Genomic DNA, 27,263 nt, shown 5'->3' with positions numbered 1-27,263 from the left:
ACTCAGGCTAATGCACACGCATGGCATTCCCCTTCAATAAGTGGGGCTAGCAGGGAAAATGCTGAGAGGCGGATCAGGAAGGGCAGGAAAGCAGAATTTGTCTTGTCTAGGAAAGTAACATCAGGAATGCCCTACTGGGCCTGAAGGTGGTAATTGAGATGAATCCTTATTCCATTTAATGTTGTCATGGTTTCAAGTTTAAGCTCTCCTTTCAGAGATTGCTACCATAAATTAAGCTAACAAGTGTAAAACTCTTAAATTGCTTGGCTATCCAATTGATATCATCTGTTTCCTTTTTGTTGGCAATACCATTATAATACCAAAATCAAGAGTATAAAAAAGATACAATCAGGCCTACATAAAGAATGAAGACATCTTTCCACTGTAAAGTACATTTGGCTGAATTAGTGTCAGCCCTGGTCATGTAGTGCCCAGAAAAGCATTTTTGGTGACAGATTTAGAAATAAAGCCAGGAAAGCATGTATTAAACCTGTCTGGTTGTAGCTACAGAGCTAATATCTTTATGGTAATTGCAATCCTTAAAAATACATTATCTTTCTCAATGTTATTGCAGTATGTGGTGGTGTTGAAGAAAGCAATAATTTGTAGACAACCCTTGGCAGAGAGCACAGAACTTAATTTTGTTTAAATAAAGGAGACTAACATTAGAATTCATGTGCTGTATCAAGACTGGCAAGCAGTTGTAGTTGTTTTGATATATGCACTGGAGCATTCATGATTGCTTAAATATTAAGTGTTCCATGAATATACAATTATAATAGGGGAAAAAAGAAGCCGTGATTAGGGAAGATTTTTGCTAAAAGAAATAAAGTTGAATTATCTGCCCATATTGGTTATTTAGGTGGTTTTATTCCAATGACAGCCAGATTCCTTCACTATGTTTCAGTATCACTTTTCTTTTCAACGACAATCCGATATAAATGGGTATTGTGTGATGTTGCTATATGTTACGACTGTTTCCTTGACACAGAGGGATTAGGCAATTTTGTTTTGTTTTCTGAGTACAGAACTTGTTGATAAATTTTCTGAATTTCATGTGGTCATTTATATAATTCCCAAAGGAAAAGAGGGAGATCTGAAAGGGCTTACTTCAGATACAGTCTATAGACTTGAACTTTTATCTCACATTTAAGTTTGAATACACTTTAAAGATAGACCTGCTTAAATGTGTCCAGAAATGTTTCCATTAGTGATATCCATACTTCTTTACTATTTCATTTCTTATATCCTTCATGTGAAAATCAGTTTTTGTCTCTGATCAATATACATTCTACAGCAATTCGTCCAAGAAAACCAGGTGCTTCTCCCAAACATTCCTCTCCAGATGAGGACTGTTCTCTTGCAGTATGTGCTCCTTTCCTCATTCTGATACTTCTCTATACCACTCTGGCATTGTGGAAAATTGCTTTGTGGCACGGCTAGAAGGTCCACTGCTTTGTTCCCATATAATGGATGGTAGCACAGGAACCTAGCCACACTCTCACTCTTGGTCTTCAACCCCAAGTGTGGATGCTGACGCAGAAAATGCAATATCAGCCTATGCCGGTGCCGTGGACAGGGATGATGCTTCCTCCCTTGACACACTCTCTCTCCTTTTTTTTTTTTTTTTTTTTTCATATATCCATTGTGTTCTGATTTCATATTAGTAAACTCTGTTGGCATAGGAGGCAAGGCATTAGTCTCCTTGGGACTTATACACATTAGCCCTGAAGCTGAGACAGGTAAAATACATAAGTAATGCTAGAACTTTTATGGTAAGCACTGAAACCTGATATCTGCAACTTAAAATTTGGTAATCTGATTCAAACTTTCTTGGTACATATCTAAGCAACAGTCCAGATTTTCCAATAAGAAGTGAATTTGCAGCTTGAATAAGAGTTGGAAGACATGAATGATCTGCTAGGTTATCTAGTCCATCACTCTGTTAATACATTGTAGACATGACACACTATAGAATCATTTAAGTGTATTTTTCAATACAGTTTTAGGTGAAGGATGAGGGACAGTTTAGAAGACTTATGAACAATGTATCTGAAATCTTCACAGCATGGAGCATACTGTTTGGCTCATCTGCCTTTGGATAAATAGATGGTAAATTACGATACAAATCAGTCTCATTTTTGTATGAATTAATCAAGAGTACTCAGAGCGATTCTGTCCTTCAGATGCCACAATTGCTAGACGTTTTCTCTCAAGTTTTAAATTGACACTAAGCTTTGAAAACATATTGACACTTCAACTTATTATATGTATAAGTAATTGTGAAAGGACCTAGGCAAGCTGTAGACGATTGCCAAACATTTTCTCAACTGGAAATTTCTTTTGAAGTAGTCTAGTGGCTCTCAAACTTTAGCATGCATCAGAATCACCTAGGGGTGATAATCAGAATTATTTTCCTAATATATTAAAATGCAAATTGCTATTCCACACCCTCAGAGTTTCTGATTCAGTCAATTTGGAGTAGGGCCCAAACATTTGCATTTCTGCTAAGTTTGCAGGTGATACTGATATACCGCTGATCCAGGGACCAGGGTTTGAGAACCAATGAAGTAGTCAATGCCCATGAATTCTTGATTTTTGTTCTTATTTCTTCTGTTGTCTGACCCCCTCAGGACTAGTTATGCTGAACTTATTCAGGACAAGGATTATAATAACTTTTGTCACTAGCTTCAGCATTTTCCAGCGGCTGGCTCTACTGCCTCCTCTATTACCTGGTTATTATCCACAGTCAATATTTTGAATAAATTATTCCTTCACATTACCTCTTCTTTCAGGCTATCCATTTCTTTTAATTTTGTATCCTTTGTACTGTATTGAAACAGTGTTTGAAGGTCACTAATGTTTAGATTTCACTAAACATCAAATCAACCCTAATTATTTTTGGCCTGTCTATAGCATATATTCATTCAACATTTGCTGAACTAAATTGATATAAGTCCTCATTTTTTTTTTTTTTTTTTTGAGACAGAGTCTCACTCTGTTGCCCAGGCTAGAGTGAGTGCCGTGGCGTTAGCCTAGCTCACAGCAACCTCAAACTCCTGAGCTCAAGCGATCCTCCTGTCTCAGCCTCCCGAGTAGCTGGGACTACAGGCATGCACCACCATGCCCGGCTAATTTTTTCTATATATATATTTTTAGCTGTCCATATAATTTCTTTCTATTTTTAGTAGAGATGGGGTCTCGCTCTTGCTCAGGCTGGTCTCGAACTCCTGAGCTCAAACGATCCGCCCACCTCGGCCTCCCAGAGTGCTAGGATTACAGGCGTGAGCCACCGCGCCCGGCCTTAAGTCCTCATTTTTAAGCAGTTCACAATCTGGTGGATAAGACTGATTGTGTAAACAAAATTATATATTGTGGAATAAATGCTATAACTTGAGTATATCTAAATCACTATAGGAAAACAAAAACAGAATTTATTAATTCTATTCAGGGAAATTGAGAAAGGCTTATTACTAATAACTACCACTCTCCCTGAATGATCCTTCCTTTCTCTGCACACCTTCTTCACCACCCATGACACTTAATTCAATCTAGTATATCTTTAATACCCAGTGTGCATAAGTTGCCAGGCTGTGTTCTGGCACCAACACTTATTAATTGTGTGAAATAGAGCAAACTACTTATGTATTCTATCTTATCTATAAAGTGGGCATATTAATAACTAACTCACTGAATTGATTTGAGGATTTTTAAAAAAGTGATGCATGTTAAGCAAAGTGCCTGGCCCATAGGCCCATGATAAATGGGTAAGAAATGTTGGTTGCCCTCCTCCTTAAAAGAGGAGTAGAGTACTACCACCTGATGAAGGAAGATGAGCATCCTGAGGTCAGGAGGAATATAAGCAAATCTTCACCCGTTTGTGTGGTGAACAAATATGTATGCAGTGCCTATTATGTGCTAGCCATTGTTCTAGATGCTGAGTACATATAAAAGTGAACAAAGCAGACAAAAATGCCCTGTATTTGTGTCTAGCCTAGCTGAAGTGGGGGTCGGGAGGTGGGAGAGGATAATAGCTAGAGAAAAAATCACAGTGATAATAGGGGCCACATCCCAGAGAGCATTCTAGGTTATGATGATGAGTGAAGATGGGAAGCTAAGGTAGGCTCTCATCACTTCTCATCTGGATGATGATCGTGGTCATGATAATACACTATCTTACTCAATTCTACGAACATGTCTATGAGCATAGGTACTTAACTAATGCCCATTTTATAGGTAAGAAAACTGAGACATGGAGTGTTTAAGTAACTTGCCCAAGTTCACACAACTAGTACATGGTAGAGTCAAGGTTCAATCCTGGTTCTTTCTGAATCCAAAACCTATGCTCAATAATTATTCTGATTAGAAATTTGAACTTCAGTACATGAGTTATGGAGAACCATTGCATTTTTTTAAGGGAGGGACATGGTCATATGTTTGTTTAAGAACCACAATTTGGTTAAATCATATAGGATAAAGTGAAGCAGAGCGAATGGAATGACCGTGACCACCTTCTCATAGAGTATCTCCACATAGCTAACACCTCTGTTTAAAATTTGAGCTGCCATCTCCTTCCTACAGCCAGCCCACTGTAGAGTTACCATTTTTCTTGTTCTGTACATGACACACCATTCTTTTAATCATCAGAATTTAAAACTTCTGGAGTCTTTGATTTTTCCCTTTCGCTCATCCCAGTATTCAGTGACTAAATCCCATTTTTCTTTACAAAATCTCTTGAATTTGCTTTTTGTCTTTTCTACATATATCCTAGTTACCATTTTCAATTATGTCAGTCCTTGACATTTACCACCAAATTACTCTCCTACATAGTTTCTTTTCTATATAATTTTGTATTTTCTACTAAATTCTGAGCTTGAGACTTCAAAGTTACCATGTATCATTTATTTACTTCTTATCTCTACTGTTCAGCACAGTCCCCAGCTCACAGTGTTTCACTGAATGTACTTCTACGTTCAAATTTGCTTTGCTCCTAACCTGCCTAAAAATGTGTGATGCTCCATTTCCTGAGGGGCAAATTAAAACTTTATTCTGGCATTCATTCCCACATACTCTAACCAAATATGGTGACCTTGAAAAGTCTGGCCTTTGTAGTCAACGTGTGTGTGTGTGTGTGTGTGTGTGTGTGTGTGTGTATGTGTGTGTACGCCCACACACACATATATAAAAACAAGTGTGGAATTAAATTTAGAAGTATTGTTCTATGGCCCACACAAGTGGGAGTTTATGTGGAGAATCATCTTCATTCAAAAACGTTTATTGACTGTCCAGTATGTTCTAGCATTCTCCTAGGTACTGTGTCTAAAAAAGATTACTAAAACAAGGTCTCTACCCTTGAAAGAGCTCGTATTGAGTGCAAGAAACTACTGGGTTGAAATGTATACAGTGAAAGAACATGGTCAAAAAAGTCATTAATTGCTCCTAAAATAGAGAAGCCTTCAGAATGAGGTGGTAGTTGAATCGTCTTGAAATACAAGTAGGTATTTATGTGGCAGATTGATAAAAAGAGAGAGACAAGGAGGGGGCGAGTCTACACAAAGAAAACAACTTGTGCAAAAGCACAGTGGTATGAAACTGCGTATGTTCAAGCAATTGAAATCAGAAAGCATCAGGAGGTAACTTAGAAAGGTAGACAAGGGCCAAATCAAGAAGGGTGTTATATGCAAAATCAAGAACTTTGCTTTTCTAGAAGATGACAGGAGCCTATGCAATGGAAATCTTGAATGAATTCTAATTACCATGAAAAAAAAAGCCCATTTGAAAATTAACATCTATGTAGGAGAGATTAAATTAACTGCAATTGCTTATTTTAGAGAATAGGATGCAGGAGAAAGGAACTTTCACTCTGTGAGAGGTTGTTATACCAAGGAGAGTGACCAGTTATTTTCAGTTCACACTGAGGACAAAGCAAGAAGAAATAGGCTCAAATCTCAGCAGAAGGGAAAATTACCTACAGAAGGGGGTCTTTCACAGAAAGATTGAGTGTGACTGACGTAGATCATTAAAATGTTGTCTCAGGCACTCTGGCTGTGTGCTAGTTTCTGTGTACTCAAACAGCCCAATTTCAAAGGCATACCAAGACTGAATATTTTCAGGCTTAAATGAGGGTATTTAGAATAAAGAAATTTCATGTGTCAATTAGTTATTCAGTTATCTTGCTATCTGCTTAACTAAAGTTTTGGAAATGTATTTGAACATGTAAAATACAGATATTATCTTTTATAATATAGCATTTGTATTTATTAGAAAAAGAGAAATGATCAGAATTAGCTATAGAAATAGGTGTCCTAATAAAGGTATTTGGTATTCATGTGCCATTTCAGAAAGTTATTAAAGATTAGGTAGATAGAATTAATTTAAATTAAGTTATTAATCTTTATGTATAACATTTATTGGTCAGATGATTACAGTTAAAATTGCTATATGGTTTATTAACTGATGGTACTTTATCAGTTAATACAGTGACTCGCTGTCTTATTTTCATTATCATTCGTTGATAACTCAGCTTATTAAAATAATATAAAACTTCTTTTAGCTTTTTCAAATATTTCCAATTTCTAGAACTGCTGTTTATGTTTTTATTATTGAAGACATATATAAGACAGAGGATTGTAGAGTGGCCATTTTGCTCATCCTTTTACATCTTATGGAAAGAACTCATATATCGTTTCATGTCCCTGCCTAACTGTGGCAGGTGACAGGAAAATTGAGAAAGCACAGACAGGGATACAAAAAGGTACTTTGCTTCTGGCTAGAGCAAACCTTGAAATTCATATAGTATAGCTACCACTGAGACTTAGGCAACCTGAGCAAGTATTATTTAGATATTTTATGTTAATGTAAAATTGTAACATTTCAGCTATCAAATGGAAATCAATTTTATTCCTTAATAAACTAACCCAAACACTTTGGAAGTGATTTTGTACATACTTAGATTAGATTGCTCTTGTTCCACCCCAAGATATATATATATATATATATATATATACACACACATACACACACACACACACACACACACACACACATATATATATCTCCAACTAGTACCTTGGAAGAGCAAATTATTGGATAAATGTCTTTAACCAGTAGAATTGATGAAAGTGAATGTTCTTAGTTGCCTTCTGTGCTGACATTGACTACCATGGAGCCCGAGAGAACTACAATGGCCAATATGTAAATGGTGTAGACTAGGTAAGAGAGTCTGAAGACATGATGATACAAAGTAAATAAACTTCAGAATAAGAATTATTTTTATTATATTTTAATATTACATATTTATTTTAAAATAATTGGTCTAAGGGTCATACACATAGAGAAAGATTAAAAAGACCACCCATTTGCCATGATTTCCTACCAGTTTAAAACATTAAATTGACTTTGTGAGTGAGATTTTTAAAAAAAATAAATATTGTAATACACATTAAGCAATTTGTCTCCCAACCCAACTAAGATATTTCTAAACTTGACAAGAGAGGTGTTTGGCCATGTTTGCCCATGCTTTGAAGGGAATATTATGATTCTAAAAAAGCATATGTGTATTCTATCTACAAGCTTTTCTGATTTCATCAAAGATACTGAGATATTTATTTAACTGAAATGTTATGCTTTATCTTTTTAAAATGTAACCATCAACTGTACTAAATTTGGGAACCAAAATTAAATTGTTAATGGATCTGATAATGAATATTTATTAATAAAAACAATCTTTGAAAATTAAGCACTTATAAGTATGCATGCTAAAAGCTAAAGTTTTTTAATGCAAAACAATATAACACACGTGAGAAATTAAAGAAAAAATATCACCCATAAAATTGACATATGAGCACAATGCTATTTTTCTATTTCTGTGTTTCCTTTCCAATGTTAGCCAAGTGCATTTTATTTTAAATTATGATATACTCGTACAATTTGGTGTCCCGAAAAACTAGGTGGATTTTTGTTGTTGTTTAGTATTGTGTTCTTTGCTTTTTTTTTTAATTTTCATTTTTGTCTCCATAGAGTTCATAAAATATACATCAGTTTGCTTTCCTTTAGGAAGATGTACCTGCAGTTTCCCCCAAGCACTTCATATTTTTGGAATTTTAGGATTTAGGAGATTAGTTAATTTGTAATAAAAAAAAGAAAATGTTAATTCCCTTATTATTTGGAATGTGCAGCATATTCTGAGAATGATGCATTTCGTTAACATGTAACAGTAATCCCAGGTAAAGACCTCTCTTTAGGAATGTGAACGTCCCATTGATTCCTCTACAGCTGCAAGCCTTACTTAAGACAAATTGCCCCTGAGGTTTGTGTTGCTTGTTGTTCTTATAGCTTGTCCTTGAATTGTGTCATTTCCACTTTATAGTATTGAAAAGTGTGTGGTTGATCAGCATGATAATGTAAAATTTTAAATATTTTACCTATGTGGGATAAAGTAATCCTAGAAACTCTAAAAGAAATAATTGTGACCACTTACTTGAACTATCAACATCATACCTCCTGTGGCTGTTTGCTGGTTTGGAGCCTTGAGATTAATATTTCTTATATAAGTTGTTTACTTCATCGGCATGTAAACAGTTGTTAAAAAGCTATAGTACAAAACAAATTCAGTATGGGCCTGATTTATTAAATGCTATGTTTTTTTCTTTTTTTGTCACTAAAACAATAAGGATTAATTTACTCTGTAATTACCTAAATATCCTCTGCAGCCTTTTCATAAACCTGTTTGTGAAGAATCTTCATTTATTCTAAACAGAATAATCCTTAAAGCTAAAAACCTGGAATGAATACGAACATCAGTGGACAAACCCATCCTCTAAGGATTATAGAATTAAAACATCCAATAGAATGAGAAAAACTTGATACTTTATGCTGTATTTATGCTTTGTTTATAAGTAAATCCTTGATTTCATTTGCAGCTTACTCTAGTATGAGAGGTATATTAAAGGAAACACCAGATTCTGATATTTTTTTGTCTTGTACTGTAAAGATTTTGATCATTATAACTGTGGCATCTCTTTTCTAGTACATCTGAAAAGGAAATACAGTATATAAGCAGGCAAATAAAAATTTTTGTATTATCACAATTGTGTGGTCAGATTCCTTTTACAATCCAGAATAAGAATAACCTTGAGAATTCTTTTCTGATGGCCCATGCAAGTAAAGTAGGGTGAAATGTGCTTACTCTTTTACATTAATTTATACTAATGATTTCTAGAAATAAGTATAATCTTACAAATGAATCCAGCTTTCAAGAATATATTTTTGTAATAAAGCGAAGAACAGAATGATGATAATGTAAGCACGCATTAGGTTGAACTATTACTATCAGTACTTAAATGAATGTTCTTCTCTCATGAAAAGAATAGGTCATTTTGCCGTAATGATTCAGACATTTTTGAAAATATAGATTAAGGTTTAATTTGGCGCTTTTATTGGTCATCTTTCTCACTTTTCAAATGTGGAGATCATTTTAAAATCCAGAGCATTTACTAGACCACATTAAGTATCTACCCAACATGTGTTGTTTTGGGACTTTTTGATAAAGGCCATTCTCACTGGAGTTAAGTGATATCTCATTGTGGTTTTGATTTGCATTTCCCTGATGATTAGGGATGTTGAGCATTTTTTCATATGTTTGTTAGCCATTCTTATATCTTCTTTTGAAAATTTTCTATTCATGTCCTTTGCCCACTTTTTGATAGGGTGGTTCGATTTTTTCTTACTGATTTTCCTGAGTTCTAAATAGATTCTTGTTATCAGTCCTTTATCTGATGTGTAGTATGCGAAAATTTTTTCCCATTCTGTAGGTTGTCTGTTTATTCTCGTGACTGTTTCTTTGGCTGTGCAGAAGCTTTTTAATTTGATCAGGTCCCATTTATTTATTTTTGTTGTTGCTGTGATTGCCTTAGGGGTCTTCTTCATAAATTCTTTGCCTAGGCCAATGTCTGTAAGAGTCTTTCCTACATTTTCTTCTAGAATTCTAATAGTTTCCCACCTAAGGTTTAAGTCTGTTATCCACCATGATTTGATTTTTGTGAGAGGTGAAAGCTGTGGGTCCTGTTTTAGTTTTCTACATGTGGCTATCCAATTTTCCCAGCACCATTTATTGAATAAGGATTCTTGTCCCCAGAGTATGTTTTTGTCTGCTTTGTCAAAGATTAGATGGCTGTATGAGGATGGTTTTATACATGTTGGCATGGATGCGGAGAGACAGGAACACTCATACACTGCTGGTGGGACTGCAAACTAGTGCAACCCCTGTGGAAAGCATTATGGAGATTCCTTAAGCAGATTCAAGTAGACCTGCCATTCGATCCAGCAATCTCATTATTGGGCATATACCCAAAGGAACAAAAGTCATTCTATGACAAAGACACCTGTACCCGATTGTTTATAGCAGCACAATTCACAATTGCAAAGATGTGGAAACAACCCAAATGCCCATCAATTCATGAATGGATTAGTAAATTGTGGTATATGTATACCATGGAGTATTACTCAGCTATAAGAAATAACGGTGATATAGAATCCCTTTTGTTCTCCTGGTGAGAGTTGTAACCCATCTATTAAGTGAAGGATCCCAAGAATGGAAAAACAAGCACCACATGTACTCACCAGCAAATTGGTTTCCCTGATCATCACCTAAATGCACATTTGGGAATGACACCAATTGGGTATCAGACTGAGGTGGGGGGGTGGGGGGAGGGGATGGGTGTATACCTACATAATGAGTGCGATGTTCACTGTCTGGGGAATGGACACACTTGAAGCTCTGGCTCGGGGGGATGGGCGGTACATGGGCAATATATATAACCTGAACTTTTGTACCAACATAATAAGCTGAAATAAAAAAAAATTATATACACACATATATATATATACATACACTTGTGTGTGTATATATATTGACAATGCATTAGTCCTATAGTCCCATACCTTGCCTTGTAGGTTGTTAAATAAAGCTTGTTGTACCTTTGTTGCTAGAGAAAAAAAAAAAAAAAGAATCTACCCAAAGCTTTTTTTTAAATTTTAAATTAGTTATAATGAATTCATTCATTCATTCATTTCACTTGTTTAAGAAAATATATGTATTTAAATTACTAAAAAATGTGTTGTTTTCTTCCAGATCAGAGACACTAAATCTGCAGATCAAAAAACAACGCTTTTGCATTTTATTGCTGAAATTTGTGAGGAAAAATACCGAGATATCCTGAAATTTCCTGAAGAACTGGAACATGTAGAAAGTGCAAGCAAAGGTAATTGATTTGCAACTGCTTTGAGACTATTCCTTGCCTGTATATTTTATTTTAAATGGTAAGATTAAAGAATTTATAAACTTTATTAATCATAAAAGTATTTTTGTTTGTTTACTGATATAAGAAAAGCAGGAATATAGTTTCCATTAGCTTATCTTATATTTGACAGAATAATGCATTTAATAACCTTTGTCTTCATTTTTTAACACTTTTAGGTTTTCAAAGCTTTCATATCTCTGATCAGATAATATGTTCATTCTTTCATTTGATAAACACTTAAGTGTATATTATTTGCAAAGGAGCCATACTATGGGGGTTTTGGTGGTATCAAAATGATTATAAGACAGTTCTTGCTTGAGTGTGTTTAAAATGTAGAAAGTGAGAAAAAAATATATTTATATACACATATAAACATGTTGTAAAACAAGGATGAATGTGAGAAGTGCTACAGGAAAAGATAACGTCCTATAGTTTAGATGAGGGAGAAAGTACTTTCCAATGGGTAGATAAGAGGCCCAAGGGTGACATATGAGGATAGGGTTTTACAGACATAGAAAAGGGCTTGTTTTCCAACATGAACAAAATGGCAGAATGTTTTAGGATAGGTGAAGAGAAGAGAAGATTTGGGATGTTCCCAACACAAACAAATGATAAATATTCAGGGTGATGAATATTCTAAATGTCCTGATTTAATGACTATACATTATATGTATATATCAAAATATCACATGTACCCCATAAATATATACAATTATTGTGTAGCCATTTAAATTTTTTAAATAACTATAGGTATTTATATACATATAAAACTACATTTGTATATATGTAGTATTTATATGTTTTATATAGTTATAGAGAGAGACATTAAATATATTGTGTACTTTAGCCACTACTGCTACTGACAAAGGTAGACTATAGAGCATAGCCTTTTAAGTTAAATATTATAATTCTCTAATCCTAGCTCTACTACTTACTAGTTCCATAACCTCAAGCTAATAATTTAAACTTCCAAGTTTTTGTTTTCTCATCTGTAAAATGAGAATGATAATAACAATAAGATTAAATGAGCTAACATATACAAAGCCTCCAGTAAAATGCGTGACATATAGGAAGTATGTAGCTGTTGCTGTACCGCTATTTTTTGTTGTAGTAGTAGTAGTAGTAATGGCTGTACTGCTAAGAATATTATAGTTGTTTCTACTGTCTTACTAGAAGGAAATAATCATAAGGATATCTTATAGTTTCTCAAGTATGTATTAATATTATATTCAATTCTCTGTTTACTTCCTATGCCTGGACTTTTGGTAAATCCTTTCCTATTTTTGCTTTACAATATCACCAACTTCTCTTTCCCAATCCATTTCAAGATCAATATCTCTCGGTTGTGTTTTGATTATTTCTGATTTTGTGTATTCTTCCTGCTAGTGTATTCAAAAGACTATTACCAAAAATCCTCTGTCTCCCTGTTTGGGCTATAGCAATCCCCATTCTCAAGTTATTTTGACTAGTTCTTTTTCTTTCCCTATGAAATTCAGACTTAGAGTTCTCAACTCAAAAAGTTCTTAAGCACATTCCGCCTGCTTGCATCCCTCTTTCATTTCCTCCTGGTTCTCATTTCAGTGTACTCAGACATATATTCTCTTGAGCCGTTTTATTCCTTTATAATAATCCTGTCTATGTGTACGATTTCATGCTATATCCCCTGCCTAGAAATCTCACCTGCCCTGTCCTCTAAGACAACTGACTATCATTTGTCAAATCACTGTTCAGAATCTATTTCCTTTTTCTTTTTTAAAAATGTTTTGTTACTACAGCCTTAGGAGAAAATACTTAAGAATTCAGTCTGCAGGAAGAAACAAAAAATGGTGAAAGATCAAGCCAATTACCTCTTATTTATAGTTAAATACTTTTCCTTGGTATTTCAGTCTAGCTTGTCTTGTTTGGTTAATGTGCGTTTCAGCCCTGTTTGAATCACATTCTGTCACCTTCAGTACTATGTATAACATACATATACACACACAACACACACACACATACGTTTTTTCACACTCTACCCCCAAAAATAAAAACAGGTCAATGCTATATAATTCATTTTATTTGATGATGAACTATCTCCTTGTGAAATGATCCCCTTTTCTTTAAAAACAAAAACAAAAAAGTACCTTTTTTTCCTAGAGGGATATAGAGAAGACAAAACTAATTCAGCTAAAGAATAAATTATTTAACTCATATTTACAGAACAATTGGATAACTACCAGTAACTTTTTCTATATTTTTGCATCATTAGAACTCAAGTACCTATTTTGGTAAAGATTTGTTTTATCTGGTATAACAAATAACACATTTATTTTAGTTCATTACTGAAGTCACCAGCCTCAAAATTACTGGCAAAGGGGGGAAAAATCACTTTGAAGTGAAAGGAAAACAAAAGGAAAGAAGTAGGTTGGATCCATGGAAAAACTTATTTTATAATTTCCTGTACTCCTTGTAAAAGCCAAGCTTCTAAAATTGTGTTTGTTGGAAGATGCAAAGCTATGGTGTAAACCTGGCATATTTTTCTGGAGCTCTGTAGCTCAAAGATATTGGGGAAAAACATCATTTTTACATTAAAACATATATATATATTATGGAATAGAATTCAAAATCTGCATGAATTTTTAAAATAAAACAGATGACTTCAAAGAAATTTCACACTTGCAGCGGCTCCCTAGAGGTGCATGTTCAATCTTCTCTTCCATTAGGAGTACTTTGGTGGGAAAAGTTTCTGAAGTATTGCCTGAAGAATTAGAGAGTGGTTTTGTTTTGAGTTGAGTTCTTTCTTTCTTTAGTTTGTTTGTTATTCAGTTAGTTATTATTGCAGCGAGAGAGGACGCAAACAAGCAGGGTGAGGGCGGAGAGTGTGTCATGGCTCTTAAGAAGTTTAGAAGCAGTCTGTGTAATGTAACTTTATTATCAGGGAAACTGATAAAATAACATTGCTGTAGTCATTTTATTCTAGTTGAAATTCTAAATCTGTAGGTCTTTTCATTCATGTTTGGCATATTAATACCAATGAGTCTTCAGAGAAAAAAATGGTTGTTATAGAAGCTCCGATGACTTTAAAACATTGAAAATACTTTTGATAAACTACAATTGCCTTTTCCCCAATGTCTAATTTTAAAGAGTATATATATGTGCATATATATACATAAAAACTTATAGCTAATAGATATATATTGTATAAAGCATTGCTGGTATACTAGAAATATTTGATAAATCCTTTATTTTTTTTTTCCCCTGTGGCTTTCACTTTAACTTTCAGCTTTGAGGATTTTTATAGTTTGATTTAAAACCTCTACTGTTTTATAGGTCGGCTGCAGGGATTAATCCAAAATGGTTAGTAAAGTTTAATTAAAACTATTCAATTCAAAAGAGGAAAAAATTTATATTAATATATTTGAAAGCACTATTAATCCTAAGGTTCTGCATAAATCCAAAATAGATTTCACTTCAGTTAAATTAGTGCCATCCTACAAGATAAAAGCTAGTGAAGTTTCCTATGAACAGTGTTAATTTTTTATGAATTAAATAAATTATTGTAACTTTAACGATCAACTATACCTTTTGATATCTGTCTTGTTTCCATGACATATTAGTAACTGATTAGCTGTTTATCTACTCTGACTTCTTCACGGGTTCAATAATGATGAAAATTCAGATTAAAGGAAATGTTGTAAGGGGAAAAAAAATCTATGAAATAAAGGAAAAGGAAAAAGGTAAAATAATAACAGAGTAAAAAAGTTTGGGGAAAGAAAAAAAATACATTTTCAGAAACTCCAGAGCTGGCAGAAGCTTTAGAGATTATCTAGACCCTGCTTAGGGATCTAAGATGGCATTTAGTCCAACTTTATCATTTTAGAGTTGAAGAAACTGAGAGCCAGAATGATGAAGGAATTGCCCATGACCATGCAGTTGAGTGGTAGAGTCGATGTATGTTTGCAGACCTTATCTATAGGTTTCATCCACAGTTTTACTTCCTTTGTGGTATACAGTATACAACAGAGATTCATGTTCACCTATTTGAGAACATATGGAAAATAAATGCTGACAAAATAAAAAAAAATTACTGGAAGTATAAATGCTACGTCCTCTATGTGGTTGTCCATACCCTCTCTAGCCCCATTTTGACAAAATTAACCCCTTCTTCCTCTCTGTCACAGCAGCACATTAGCCTTATTAGTAATGTAGCACACACCACATTTGCATTTTTCATTTAATTATTTGCTTTTGTCTTTTCCTCCTAAATTGAGTTCTTTAGTGGCAAGGAGTATGTCCTATTTGTCCTTACAATCTCAGTGCTAGCACGGCATCTCAGATAGAAGTGCTCAATAAATGCTTATTAAATTGAATTGTTTGCATATCATTTTAGTACAGCAGGCATATTTCAAAATAAGACATTGGAAGTTGACAAATTGAAAATAGCATTCTGAAAGTAGCGTTTGCTGTAAATATGAGAGAAGAAACAAGGTATGTTAGAATAAGGACGACACTGGGACTTAAAAACATTTTCAGGTCCATATTTTACTTCTTTCAAGAAGAAGGTTAAAATTGGAAACAATCAGGTTAATAATGGAGGGGACCTAATCTTATGGAGGCCACCAAACCATAAAGGTTTATGGTAAATAGTAAGTACCAAGTCTCATAGGACCTAATGAGGGCTAACTGTCTCAATGGAATATATAGCTAGCTGATGAATTGTCTGCTATCTTTTATTCCGATGCCTGAAAAATTACTTTCATATTGTCTACTGTTTCATTAAAAATCTTTAAGATTTTTCTGTAATCTGTGGAACAAAAATCTATGGAACAAAATCCTACTGTTTTTAGAGCATTTAACTTATTGTGACTTATAGGACTTAACATGTAAGAAAGTGTCAAACTATAGCATTTTCTAATACAGGGTGTCCCAAACATTGCCATACATAGGGAAAATGGGAAATTGTAGCTAAATATATCTTTATTTACAAAATATTCATTATAAAATTTTACAAAAACATTTTTTGGTATGGATTTTTGGAACACCCTGTAGATTTAAACTTTGAGTAATCATCTAACTTTTTAGAAGCATAGAGTATATGAAATGTGACAATATGTCAATATAATTGACCTTAGTTAAATGATAGCCGTCTGAGTAAAATTGAGTATACATATACCACTATATCATTTTAATAAAAAGTTAAATTGTTCAGCTTCCCTTGGACTTTTTATATATACTGTTTAAAGTAACTTAAACATTTTTTTTGCTGAATGAATTGCATTCTATCCTATCACACCATAAATGTGTTATAAAATTTAGAAGAATATCAAGTTTTACAGAGCCAAATACTTATTTATCTACATAAATTTTCCAGTTTGTTATACTTCTTTCTTCCTTACTCTCACCAAGTCCCTTCTAATTTTTCTAAACAAAGTGAGTGTCTTTAAAATAAGAGAAACAATAAGAAGTCCAAAACATTCGTAGAAATTTTTTGTTAATTTTTGGTAAGAACATTTTATACAAGTTCTACCTTCTTAACAAATTTTTAAATGTACGATCCTTTTTTTTTTTTTTTTTTTTTTTTTTTTTTGAGACAGAGTGTCGCTTAGTTGCCCAGGCTAGAGTGCCGTGGCGTCAGCCTAGCCCACAGCAACCTCAAACTCCTGGGCTTAAGTGATCCTACTGCCTCAGCCTCCTGAGTAGCTGGGACTACAGGCATGCGCCACCATGCCCAGCTAATTTTTTATATATATATGTATTTTTAGTTGGCCAGATAATTTCTTTCTATTTTTAGTAGAGACGGGGTCTTGCTCTTGCTCAGGCTGGTCTCGAACTCCTGACCTTGAGCAATCCACCCACCTCGGCCTCCCAGAGAGCTAGGATTACAGGCGTGAGCCACCGCACCCGGCCTAAATGTATGATACATTATTGTTGACTGTTGATACAATGTGATACAGCAGATTGCTGGAGCCTGTTCATTAGTTAAGCAAGATGAATTAGTTCGAGAAAATGTATTTTTAATGTGAAATGTCAAAAGGACTTAGAAAAGAAAGTTATGTTTTCATCTTGCTGGCTAGTAATTTAGTCATTACCAACCAGTGTCTTCAGTTCATAACATATAAACCCTCTAATTCATTTTCAGTTCTAGAGGAAACTATTGTGTAAAAACGTTAATATCTTCAGGTAACAGTGAAAGGAAGCAGAGATCATGATCATTTGGATTTGAATAAATGTTTCAATGCAAATCAATGATTTATTATAGAATTATATAGGAATTTGTCAGGGTACCTTGGCTTTTGCATCCCCAAAATCTCTTTTTGCTAGAGAATTGTGTGCATACCTGTCTCACACCATTACCCTGCCTGTCTCAGAACCTAGGCATCTTTACCTTTTGCAAACTGAAATGCTACCTTCTTCTCTCAGCCCTTTTGAGCCCCATGTGTATTTTTAAAGGTCCAGTTTAAATCCCACTCCTCTATAAAAAGTCTTACCCAATTCTTATAACTTTCAATGGTTTCTCACTTTCGTCCTCTACCATAATACTTATTTGAACCTCTTAGTTTGGTACTTGATCCTATACTCATTTGCATTGCAATATAAGTTTCCATATTTATGGCTGTATTCTGGCATGATGCTTTCTCAATTATGTATGATATCATTAGTCTGCTTTTCCATAGCAAAATCTAACACAGGGTTGGCATGGTAAATACAGCTTAGTGAATGCTTATTAAAGTTCAACCTGCTCATAGCTGCTTTCTTTATTTAACCCCAGTGAAACTTTCTGGGTTTTTGTTCTAAATTAGCTAAAATATATTTGTAGAGATTTAATTTAATTTCAACTTCTTATCCATTAAGCAACAAGTAGAAAGCCAAGTCTTCAAAAAGTATTCTTTCAGAGTGATTATTGAAAGGAAATTAATCTATGCTTTTAGAAATCATGATAGTAGTTACTCCTGGGGTAGGTTAGTGACTAGAATGCAGTATGTGCGGGCTTCTTGAGTACTGGTCATATGGAATCCAGCAATCAACTTGGTTACCATTAGTGTAGTTTTCACTACTACTAATCCTTCTGGTATATTCATCAATAAGGACGAGCCTTGTTTAAGAATGTGGGGGTTAGAGATTTCAGGAGATTGCCAGAAGAGTATGAGAGCTACCTGAGCAAAAGCTGCCATTCTCCATATTTTACACATTTCAATCATGGTTGTAACACAAGGATCAAGCCACAGTTAGTACCATTGCTGTTGTGATTTCTTGAAATTAACTGAGGTCTTTTGCTAGTATTTGGATTCTACAACTTGATGAGGCAAATTTAGCAAATAGCAAATATAACACTTCCTTGTGTCAATTTTATGTGACCCCAACTCCTTAACAATATTTTTATGTGAACCAGTCAGGAGGGAGCTGTCAGTCTTTGTTTGTTTTGTGTTGCTTTAACAGAATACCATAGATTAGGTAATTTGTAAAGAAAAGAAATTTATTTCTCACAATTCTGGAGTTTGGGAAGTCTAATATCAAGGTGACAGCATCTGGCTAGGGCCTTTTTGCTGTGTCTTCACAGAAGAGCGGAGGGGCAGAAGGGCAAAAGAGCACAAGCATGAGAGAGAGAAGCAAGAGGGAATAGAACTCGCTTTTATAACAAATCCACTCTCTCAATAACAAACTCACTGCTGTGATAACAAGGTAATGGGTTTGCCCTCATAACCTCATCACCTCTTAACAGTCCCACCCCCTTGACATCTCCACATTGGGGATCAAGTTTCTAGAACATGAATTTTGGTGATACATTCAAATGACAGCACTGGCATTTTTATTTTAAGATTCACTGAAGTAGTAAGGAGAAAACTCTGACTTCTATTGGAATCTAATATCTCTGTAGCAAAGGATTCTGGTATAGTCATCTGAAAGAAGTATGTGCTAGAAATAATATGTCTAAGGATGAGAATCATAGCATATTCATTCTAGTTTCAACATTGTCACTAGCTACTTGTTTGAACATAGTTTCGCCATCTAACTACTCAATGCCGATTTCCTCATTTGTAAAACAATGTTTCTTAATTTGAAAAATAGAGATGGTAATATTTAGCCTACTTATCTCTTAAGGTGATTATGATAATAAAATTAGATATTCAATGTAAAAATGACTTCAGAAAAAGGTGTTATATATAAATAATGGTTTATTATTCAAGCTAATGTGAGGATATTAATTACAGTCAATTTTGATCAGTTTTTTTTGTTTGTTTCAGCCCTATTTTCAAAATGAGGGATAGAATTCACTTGTTAAATCATAAAGCTTTCTGAAATAATGTATGATGCCATTAATTTTATTTCCTTTACATATTCTAATACTCTTTTCCATTTCTGAGCCTTTTAGAAATAAGACTAAAAACATAATCACAAAGGCCCATCTTATTTTGATTGCTATCTCTAAGCATTGATGGAAGAATCATTGTCCTACGTTCAAGGGTTGATCATAAAAGTTCCAATATCCTATTTTGTTAGGGTATCTTTGTCCTCAGCATGTATAAACATAGAAGAAAAGAAAAAGCATACAGTATTTCATTGAATAGTCTAAGTAATTGATAGTAAAATTTTAGGAGCAAATAAAAAGGTATGAATTTAAAAGATTATTATAATAACTAGTAAAATGATAATAAAGCATTTTCTTTTATGTGCATTTTAAAGGAGTGAATTCTGCTTGTGTTTATAGCAGAAAACCTAAAGCTAATGCTTATAGTAACTACTGTTTCTTCTCTAAATTAGGCATTTTCTGATACCTGTTAGTGATAATAATAACCACTACCATTTATAAAGAGCTTACTAAGTGCAGTACCAGGCACCGTATTAAGCATGGTTTTATAGAAAAAGAGACTGAGGCTTGGAAAAGTTAAATAAAATTCTCAAGATCACATAAGTAATAAGAGCTAAGATTTTTTCTACTTCTGTATCCCTTATTCTTTCTATTACAACATCATAGAGAGTGATATTAAAAATATAATTGAAAAGATATAAAATATGAAGATTTTGTTCATAAATTTAAGATAATCTGATAAAGCAATGTAAACCTTAGTAAATTCCATATTTTAATGGGAATATTAATTATATAATTAGAAACATCCAATGAAATCATACAAATACAAACACTGCTTTACTCTAAAACTGCAGTAAACTGTTAAATATATAAAAGTAGTATCATTAGGATTTAGGGTTTTATTCTATTGATTTTTCTCTCTACGTATCCACAGAGAATAGTAACACACCCTATGATGGTGAGCATAGAATAAATATCTCTGTTGCCCACCCTTTTTGAGGTGTATGGTCGTCAAGTGAATGCATGTTTATTTAATTCTACTAGTATAGGGACCTGCAGTTACTAAGTTGCATATTTTTATCTCTTGATTTAAAGACAACAGTTTTTTTCAGTTATCTATTCTCTGGAAATATATATATATATATACTTTAAATTAATTTGTGTACTTATTCATGTATCTTTTACCATTCAAAACCACACTAAATAGATGTTTTTCAGAGGAAAATGAGTTGTCTCAAATATTTCTATTAATTACCCGAGTTGATATCTCAGTTTACTTAGTTCATTAGAAATGATTCTTTACCCCTAAATGAACAAATGGCACATGCATGGTATGTTCTCAAAAGAAAAAAACATACCAAAAATGTTCAACCTCACCAGTAGTGGGAGAAATGCACATAAAACAATAAGGTACAAGTTTCAGCTATCAAATTGGCAAAGATATACAAAAATCAAACTATATCATATACTCAGTGCTGGTACAGGTAGTATTGGTGAGATACTTATCTATTAATGGTCCAAGTTCAAGATGGCATCTACTTGTTGGAAAATCAAAAATCACCCAAGAAAAGGACAAAATTGAGAAAAACATAGCACTAAATAAACTGTGAAAAAGAGCACTTGCTTATAGTATGAGATCTGAAACAAGCAGACAAAGCGTCACCTTGATCAACCTCATCTGGGAATGTGAGCCTAGGACAACTCAGTCTTCACCACTACACATGCATGCCTGAATGGCCACAAAATCGCTGCTTATACTGACTGAAGTTACAGATTGATTTTAGCATGTAGGCAAATTTGCAAAAATGAAATCCATGAATAATGAGGATTGACTGTATATTTATATTTATAATCCTAAAATAATTTAAAAATATAACTCATAATACAGTTCAATCATTCATTCACACATTTTCTGAACAAATAATTATTGAGCATCTATCACATGCCTGGCACCATTCTAGACACCTGGGCTGTAGTAGTGAATAAAGCAAAGTTCTTAATTTCATAGGAGAAACAGATAAATATATAATTCCATTTAGTCTTAACTGTTATGAAGAAAAATGGAGCAAGGTAAGGGAATAGATAATGGTAGAGGGTGCTACATCACAGAAAGCAGTCAGGAAGGCCCCTTTGAGGAGGTGATATTTGACTAGAATCTTGTTTAAATTAAATTAAACTAACAAATCATGTTTATATCTCTGTGAAGGACATTCCAAGCAATCAAAAGAACAAATGCGAAGGACCCTGAATCTTGTATGTGCTTAATGTATTTGAGGGAGAATAAGAGAGCCAGTGTGGCCTCAGCAAAGTTGTGTGAAGAAGAGAATGATAGGAAAAGGGGGGCAAGATCATGTATGACTTTGTAGAACCTGGCGTGGACTTTGGATTTTATTCAGAGATTTATGGGAAATGATTAGCAGATAGAGAGTATGGAAATAATAAGATCTGACTTTTGTTTCAAAGAATCATTCAGGCTGCTGTGTGGAGAAGTGAATTCCAATAGAGAGACATCCGGAGATTATTGAAGATGACGAATTGACAAAAGCTGTTAGCATGGATTAGGGTGACAATGGTAGAGGTTATGAAAAGTAGACTTTTTAATTTAAAGATAAAGCCAACTGCATTTGCTGATAACTAAGAGGTAGAATATGAGAGTAGGACTTCTTTGACAGTGACTCCAGAGGTTTTGGCCAGAGCAATAGAAAAGAATGGGTTTATCACTTGAAGTGGGAAAGATGGTGGAATAACCAGGTTTAGGAGTTGGGAGTATCAGTTTTGGATATGTTGCATCTTAGATGCCTGTCAGATATCAAATGGAGATGTCAAGCTGGCAGTTGGATATGAGAGTGTGGAGTTCAGGGAGATACTGGGGCTAAAGAGAGACATCTGAGAGTCCTTGGCATATAAATTGCATTTAAATCCATTTGGATGGATAAGATCACCAGGAGAAGGAGTAGAGAAGTGGCTGAAATACTGAAGCCTGGGGCCAGGAATGCAGGTAACCTTCAGGGTGCTTTTAAGTGAGTTAGAAGGACATCCATCTGAGAGGGCACAAAAGGCCTTTTCTTGGGCACTTCCAGGATGAAGAGTAATTTAATTTGTTTAAAACTGGAAAGAATGATGATAGGTGCAACTTGTTCATCTGCTTTATTAAACCAGAGTACCAGATGTTGTTCTGTTACGAATAGACCATATTGTTTGTGTTATCTATGAAGGAGCCTTTGTTTTAAAGAAAAAATACTAATGTACTCATACACCACATGCATGCACACTCAAAATAACTACTTGTAACCAGTAGCTTTTTTTTAAGAAGGAACACTGATGTGTGTATCAGTGTTTTGATTATATTTGCATGCATTGAAATATAATTATTCTGAAGGGAATTAACAGGCAGGTGATTTTAAGAAGTAGATACAGTTTAAATGTGGGGACAGATCAAGTGGATAGTAAACAAGGGGTTTGTGGTAATGATTGGAATTGTCCAAAAGATCTCGAGGATGGCTACATAGTAGAAAGGAGAGAGCTTTATTGGTGATAGCAGTTTGCAAACCAGGAAGAAATAGTCTCTGGAGTGTACTGCAGGTGCTGTCTCTCTGAGGAGGGAAGGGGCAGGTTGGATTTTTATGCCTCACAGGGTCCAGATTACACATTAGAGTCATACATGTTCAGCATGTTTGGGGGAAAATTATACATATTTAGGAGGGAAGCTGAGCACTTGGGCAATGGGTACACATATATGTAACATATATCCCATGTTCACTTTGGGGCAGGGTTTTAGCATTAAAATGAGGTGGAATTTAGTTCTTTACTTCAAAAGGTGAACTATAGGGCACAAAGACTGTGTGCAACCTCCATAAGCTGGCTGAAATTGGCTTAAGGTGTGCAGTTGCTTATCAGAAGAGAATGTAAAGGCCAGTCCGCTGTCCAATCAGAGTCATAGTGGTCTGAATTGTAAATTAGAGTTAGGAGGGATCTGATAGCTCCTGTCCTTAGGGAGTTTAGCAAGAGCCTAGTATTTCTTGTAGCTATAGGAATTTAGAAATTTGCATGCTAGCCGGGACTGAACCCTCAACCTCTGTAGGTAACTTTTGTTTCCTTAACCTTAGGATCCATCTTAGTTGATAAAGGGGCATCTGTTTTGGTCTCTCAGATCACAGCATAACATCTTCTGAGGCCTTATACCATTGCCATATGGCGGTGAGCAGCACATACTCCGATAATTTTGCATTGCTAACAATGAAGTTAGACAGCTGTTCTCTCTGAAGTAAGTGAGCCAAACAGCAGTCCAGCTAATTGCTTTACTTGGGAAATGCTATTTACCAAATAAAGCCAAGAAAAGTGAGATTACATTATACACCTTATGAACTCCATCTACTTGTAGATAACCAGCTAGTCTTGAATTACAGTTGATCCAGCACCAAAAGTATTATGTGATTTATATAGTTCTCTCTTGGAAAGGAATATACAGAATTTTTCACTGCTATTTTAATTTTTCTCTCTTTATGACTTTTATAAAAGCAGCAACATAGGTTACAGAATTCTTCAAGTTGTCAGATCTTTAATAAATAAATAAACTTTAATGAGTGAATAAATAATAGGCATAGAATTAACCTTTGGAAGCAAACATATTGCTTAGCCTTGAAAGAGGATTTTTTTAATGGTTTACAGACACAATTTGAATTCTTTAATTATATATACAGTTGTAGGGTCCCCTTATGGTTCACTGAAAAATCACTGACAAGATACAGATTAACTGAAGAAAAGGCATACAAATTTATTTAATATGTATACATGAGAGCCATCAGAATGAAGACCCAGTGATACAGAGGAAATTGTCCATTTTTATGTTTGGGTTCAACAAAGTATGGACAGCTGTGTAGAAATATGATTGGACAAAATAGGTATGATCTAATGCTAATAGACTGAGTGGGGAAACACAGCAAGGCCTGTCTAGATTCTTCTTTGGTCTCTCCGAGTGCACATTTCTTCCTTCTGATTATAGGGCAGGACCCTCTCTGGAATGAGGGTCTTATGACCTACAGTCAAACAAGTTAGGTTAGATAATTTCTTTATGGACAGTGTTTACACAGATAAGGTAGAGGAAAAGTTAGAGTGATATTTTTAGTTTTTATGGCTGGCTTTGGGGAAAAAGTGGTTCTAGTTTCTATGACCCACCTCAGGGAAGAGAGATTGTAGTTTCTATGGCTAGCCTTGAGGGAGAATGAGACTCAGAGACAGGAAGACAGGAGAAGGTCAGAGAAAAGCTTTTGCTTCTGAGATTGTTTCTGAGGCCTTCATTTTGGGATATTGTTTTCTGAGTCCCAACACAGTCAAATCTTATTTTATAATAATACAGGGTCCTCCATGATCTGGAATCTCTTTTTTTAGCAGCTGCGGAGCCATAGCAGTGAGACTAGGAGAGAAAAGATTCTGGAAAAATGTGAGACTTCAGTATGTATTGGATTGTGAAATGAGTGATAGATGAGGAAACCACCAATGGGGAGAAAAATAGCAAAAACAAGAAGAATAGTATTTGTATGCAGATATTGCACCTAAACAAATATATATGATAATTAGAAATTACCTGTATCTATTTTTATAATCACACATGATTTTCTGAATGGATTTCATTTCTAGCATCAGCAATGTCATACTACTAACATGCAAAAGTAAAATAAAAATTTTAGAATTAGCTGTAATTTCAGATTCAATATCGTCAATTAAATTTTAAAGTATAAAGAAAATATTTATTCTGCCTGTCCAAATTTCAAAACAAAGTCTGTAACAGGGCCAATTATCATATTTGTATTTGTATTCTATTTATATTTCTGTTCTTAAAATTAATTATGTTTCTAAGATTTAATGTCATTTGAAGTAGTTAACACATAACAGTATATGCTGTGGCTTGTCTGATGGTAGGAGGTTATCAAAACTTATTAACATTAATGTCACTAACATTGGTATACAACCCCCCACTGCTAAATTTGACTGGCTTAAAAAAATTAAAAAATAAAATAAAATAGGTACACTAAAACCTAGACACTACCACTATACAATTAATCTATGTAACTAAAAATTACTTGTACCCCTAAATATATCAAATAAATATATAAACTAAAAAAATAAAATAAAAAGTATATGCTGAGCCTGGCTGTGATATTAAATGCTTGTGAAGTTCAAATATTTTGCAAAATATAATTTAATTTTCTATGGCTATCAATCAAGGTAGAATTGCCTCTTTCTAAACACAATCTTGTGTGAAGTAAAATCACAGTCACAATTTATTATATATGAAAAGAAATAAATAGCTTTTTTGCTTGATTCCCTAAGAATCATCATTAGTTAATCATCTTTATTCTATTGTTTTACTCTTGTCTTCCATGGTCTTAAAAAATGGGAAATGACTGTGATGAATGAAGCCATTTGCAAGATGATATTTAAGACCATAATCACATTTACATTTTATATTGTTTAAATTATAAGCAATTATCTGACGGCAAAGGAAACATAAAGAGCTCTGTCCTAGCCAGGGGTGGGTGGCTTATGCCTGTAACTGCAGCAATTTGGGAGGCCAAGGCAGGAGGATGGCTTGAGGCCAAGAGTTCAAGACCAGCCTGGGCAACATAGTGAGACCCTGTCTCTACAAAAAAGTAAAAAAAATTAGCTGGGCACATGTAGTCGCAACTACTCGGGAGGCTGAGGAAGTAGGATTGCTTGCTCCCAGGAGTTTGAGTCTGTAGTGAACTATGATCGGGTCACTGCATTCCAGCCTGGGCAACAGATTGAGACCCTATCTGAAAAAACCAAAAGAAAACAAAACAAAAGGAAAAAAGAGCCCTGTCCTCCCATAAGTACTGTAATTCCCAGTTTTTGCTAGAAACATTTAATATGTTAGATCAATTCTGTTTCATTCTCCTGATTCTTGAATTGTGTTTGTGCAAACTGGACTTGAGGGGAATCCCCGCAGAGAAGAGCAACAAGTCTGTCACTCCTCAGCAGCTTTCTCTTTAACACTGCTTATTGCCAGATATCCAAATGCGTGACGTGTGTGTGACTGTGAGTGGTTGAGTACTGTGACACCTTAATTAAAAAATAGCAACTGTTGCTTTTGCTAGAGCTTTTTGATTCAAGTGCTTGGTTTCTTCTATTTACCATTATTATTATTATTATTTGCATGAAAGAAAAAAAAATCACTCCTTTGACATTCGGGGGGGGAAATGAAGTGCTAATTAAACTTTTGTGGAACATTATTGTCCGCTTTAGTTTTACACTGACTATTCTAAGGCAGAGTCACTTTAACAGGCTTTGCAAATCAGAATTTGCTGGGCCTTTTATTATTACTCCAAATTCACTGAACAAGTCCATTCCCAGGGATATTGAAAATGCAAAGTAAGACCAGACAAAATTACCATTTATTTCATGAAAATTTCATTAGCACTTTCAATAGCTGAAGATAAAGGAAAAAATGTTTCACAGGGAATCATATGAGATGTTAATATATACAGATTTTTAAAAACAGAACATGAAAGTCCAAAAAACCATCAGGTATTGCTTTGAAAAGAATATAGAATATTATAGATTTCGAATGTGTTGAAAAATGACTTAAATGTACTGAGCTGTTCACAGCCCTTGGCTTTTACTTTTTATGTGAGTTATATCTGAACAAGGATTTTATT

The 27,263-nt window shown here is 34.3% G+C and overlaps 1 protein-coding gene across 1 annotated transcript in view; it reads left to right on the top strand.

The window, feature by feature from the left end:
- Positions 1 to 27,263, top strand: part of DIAPH2 (diaphanous related formin 2) — an 803,657-nt gene that overhangs the window by 404,305 nt on the left and 372,089 nt on the right. The window contains exon 22 of the mRNA XM_069462797.1: positions 11,132 to 11,261. Coding sequence (XP_069318898.1) covers positions 11,132 to 11,261 — 130 coding nt within the window. The remainder of the gene's footprint in view (positions 1 to 11,131; positions 11,262 to 27,263) is intronic.

This window comes from Eulemur rufifrons, chromosome 30 (assembly GCF_041146395.1).
Source record: "Eulemur rufifrons isolate Redbay chromosome 30, OSU_ERuf_1, whole genome shotgun sequence".
NCBI lineage: Eukaryota > Metazoa > Chordata > Mammalia > Primates > Lemuridae > Eulemur > Eulemur rufifrons.
The sequence above is the reverse complement of the archived record's forward strand: the minus strand, read 5'-3'. Positions and strand labels throughout refer to the sequence as shown.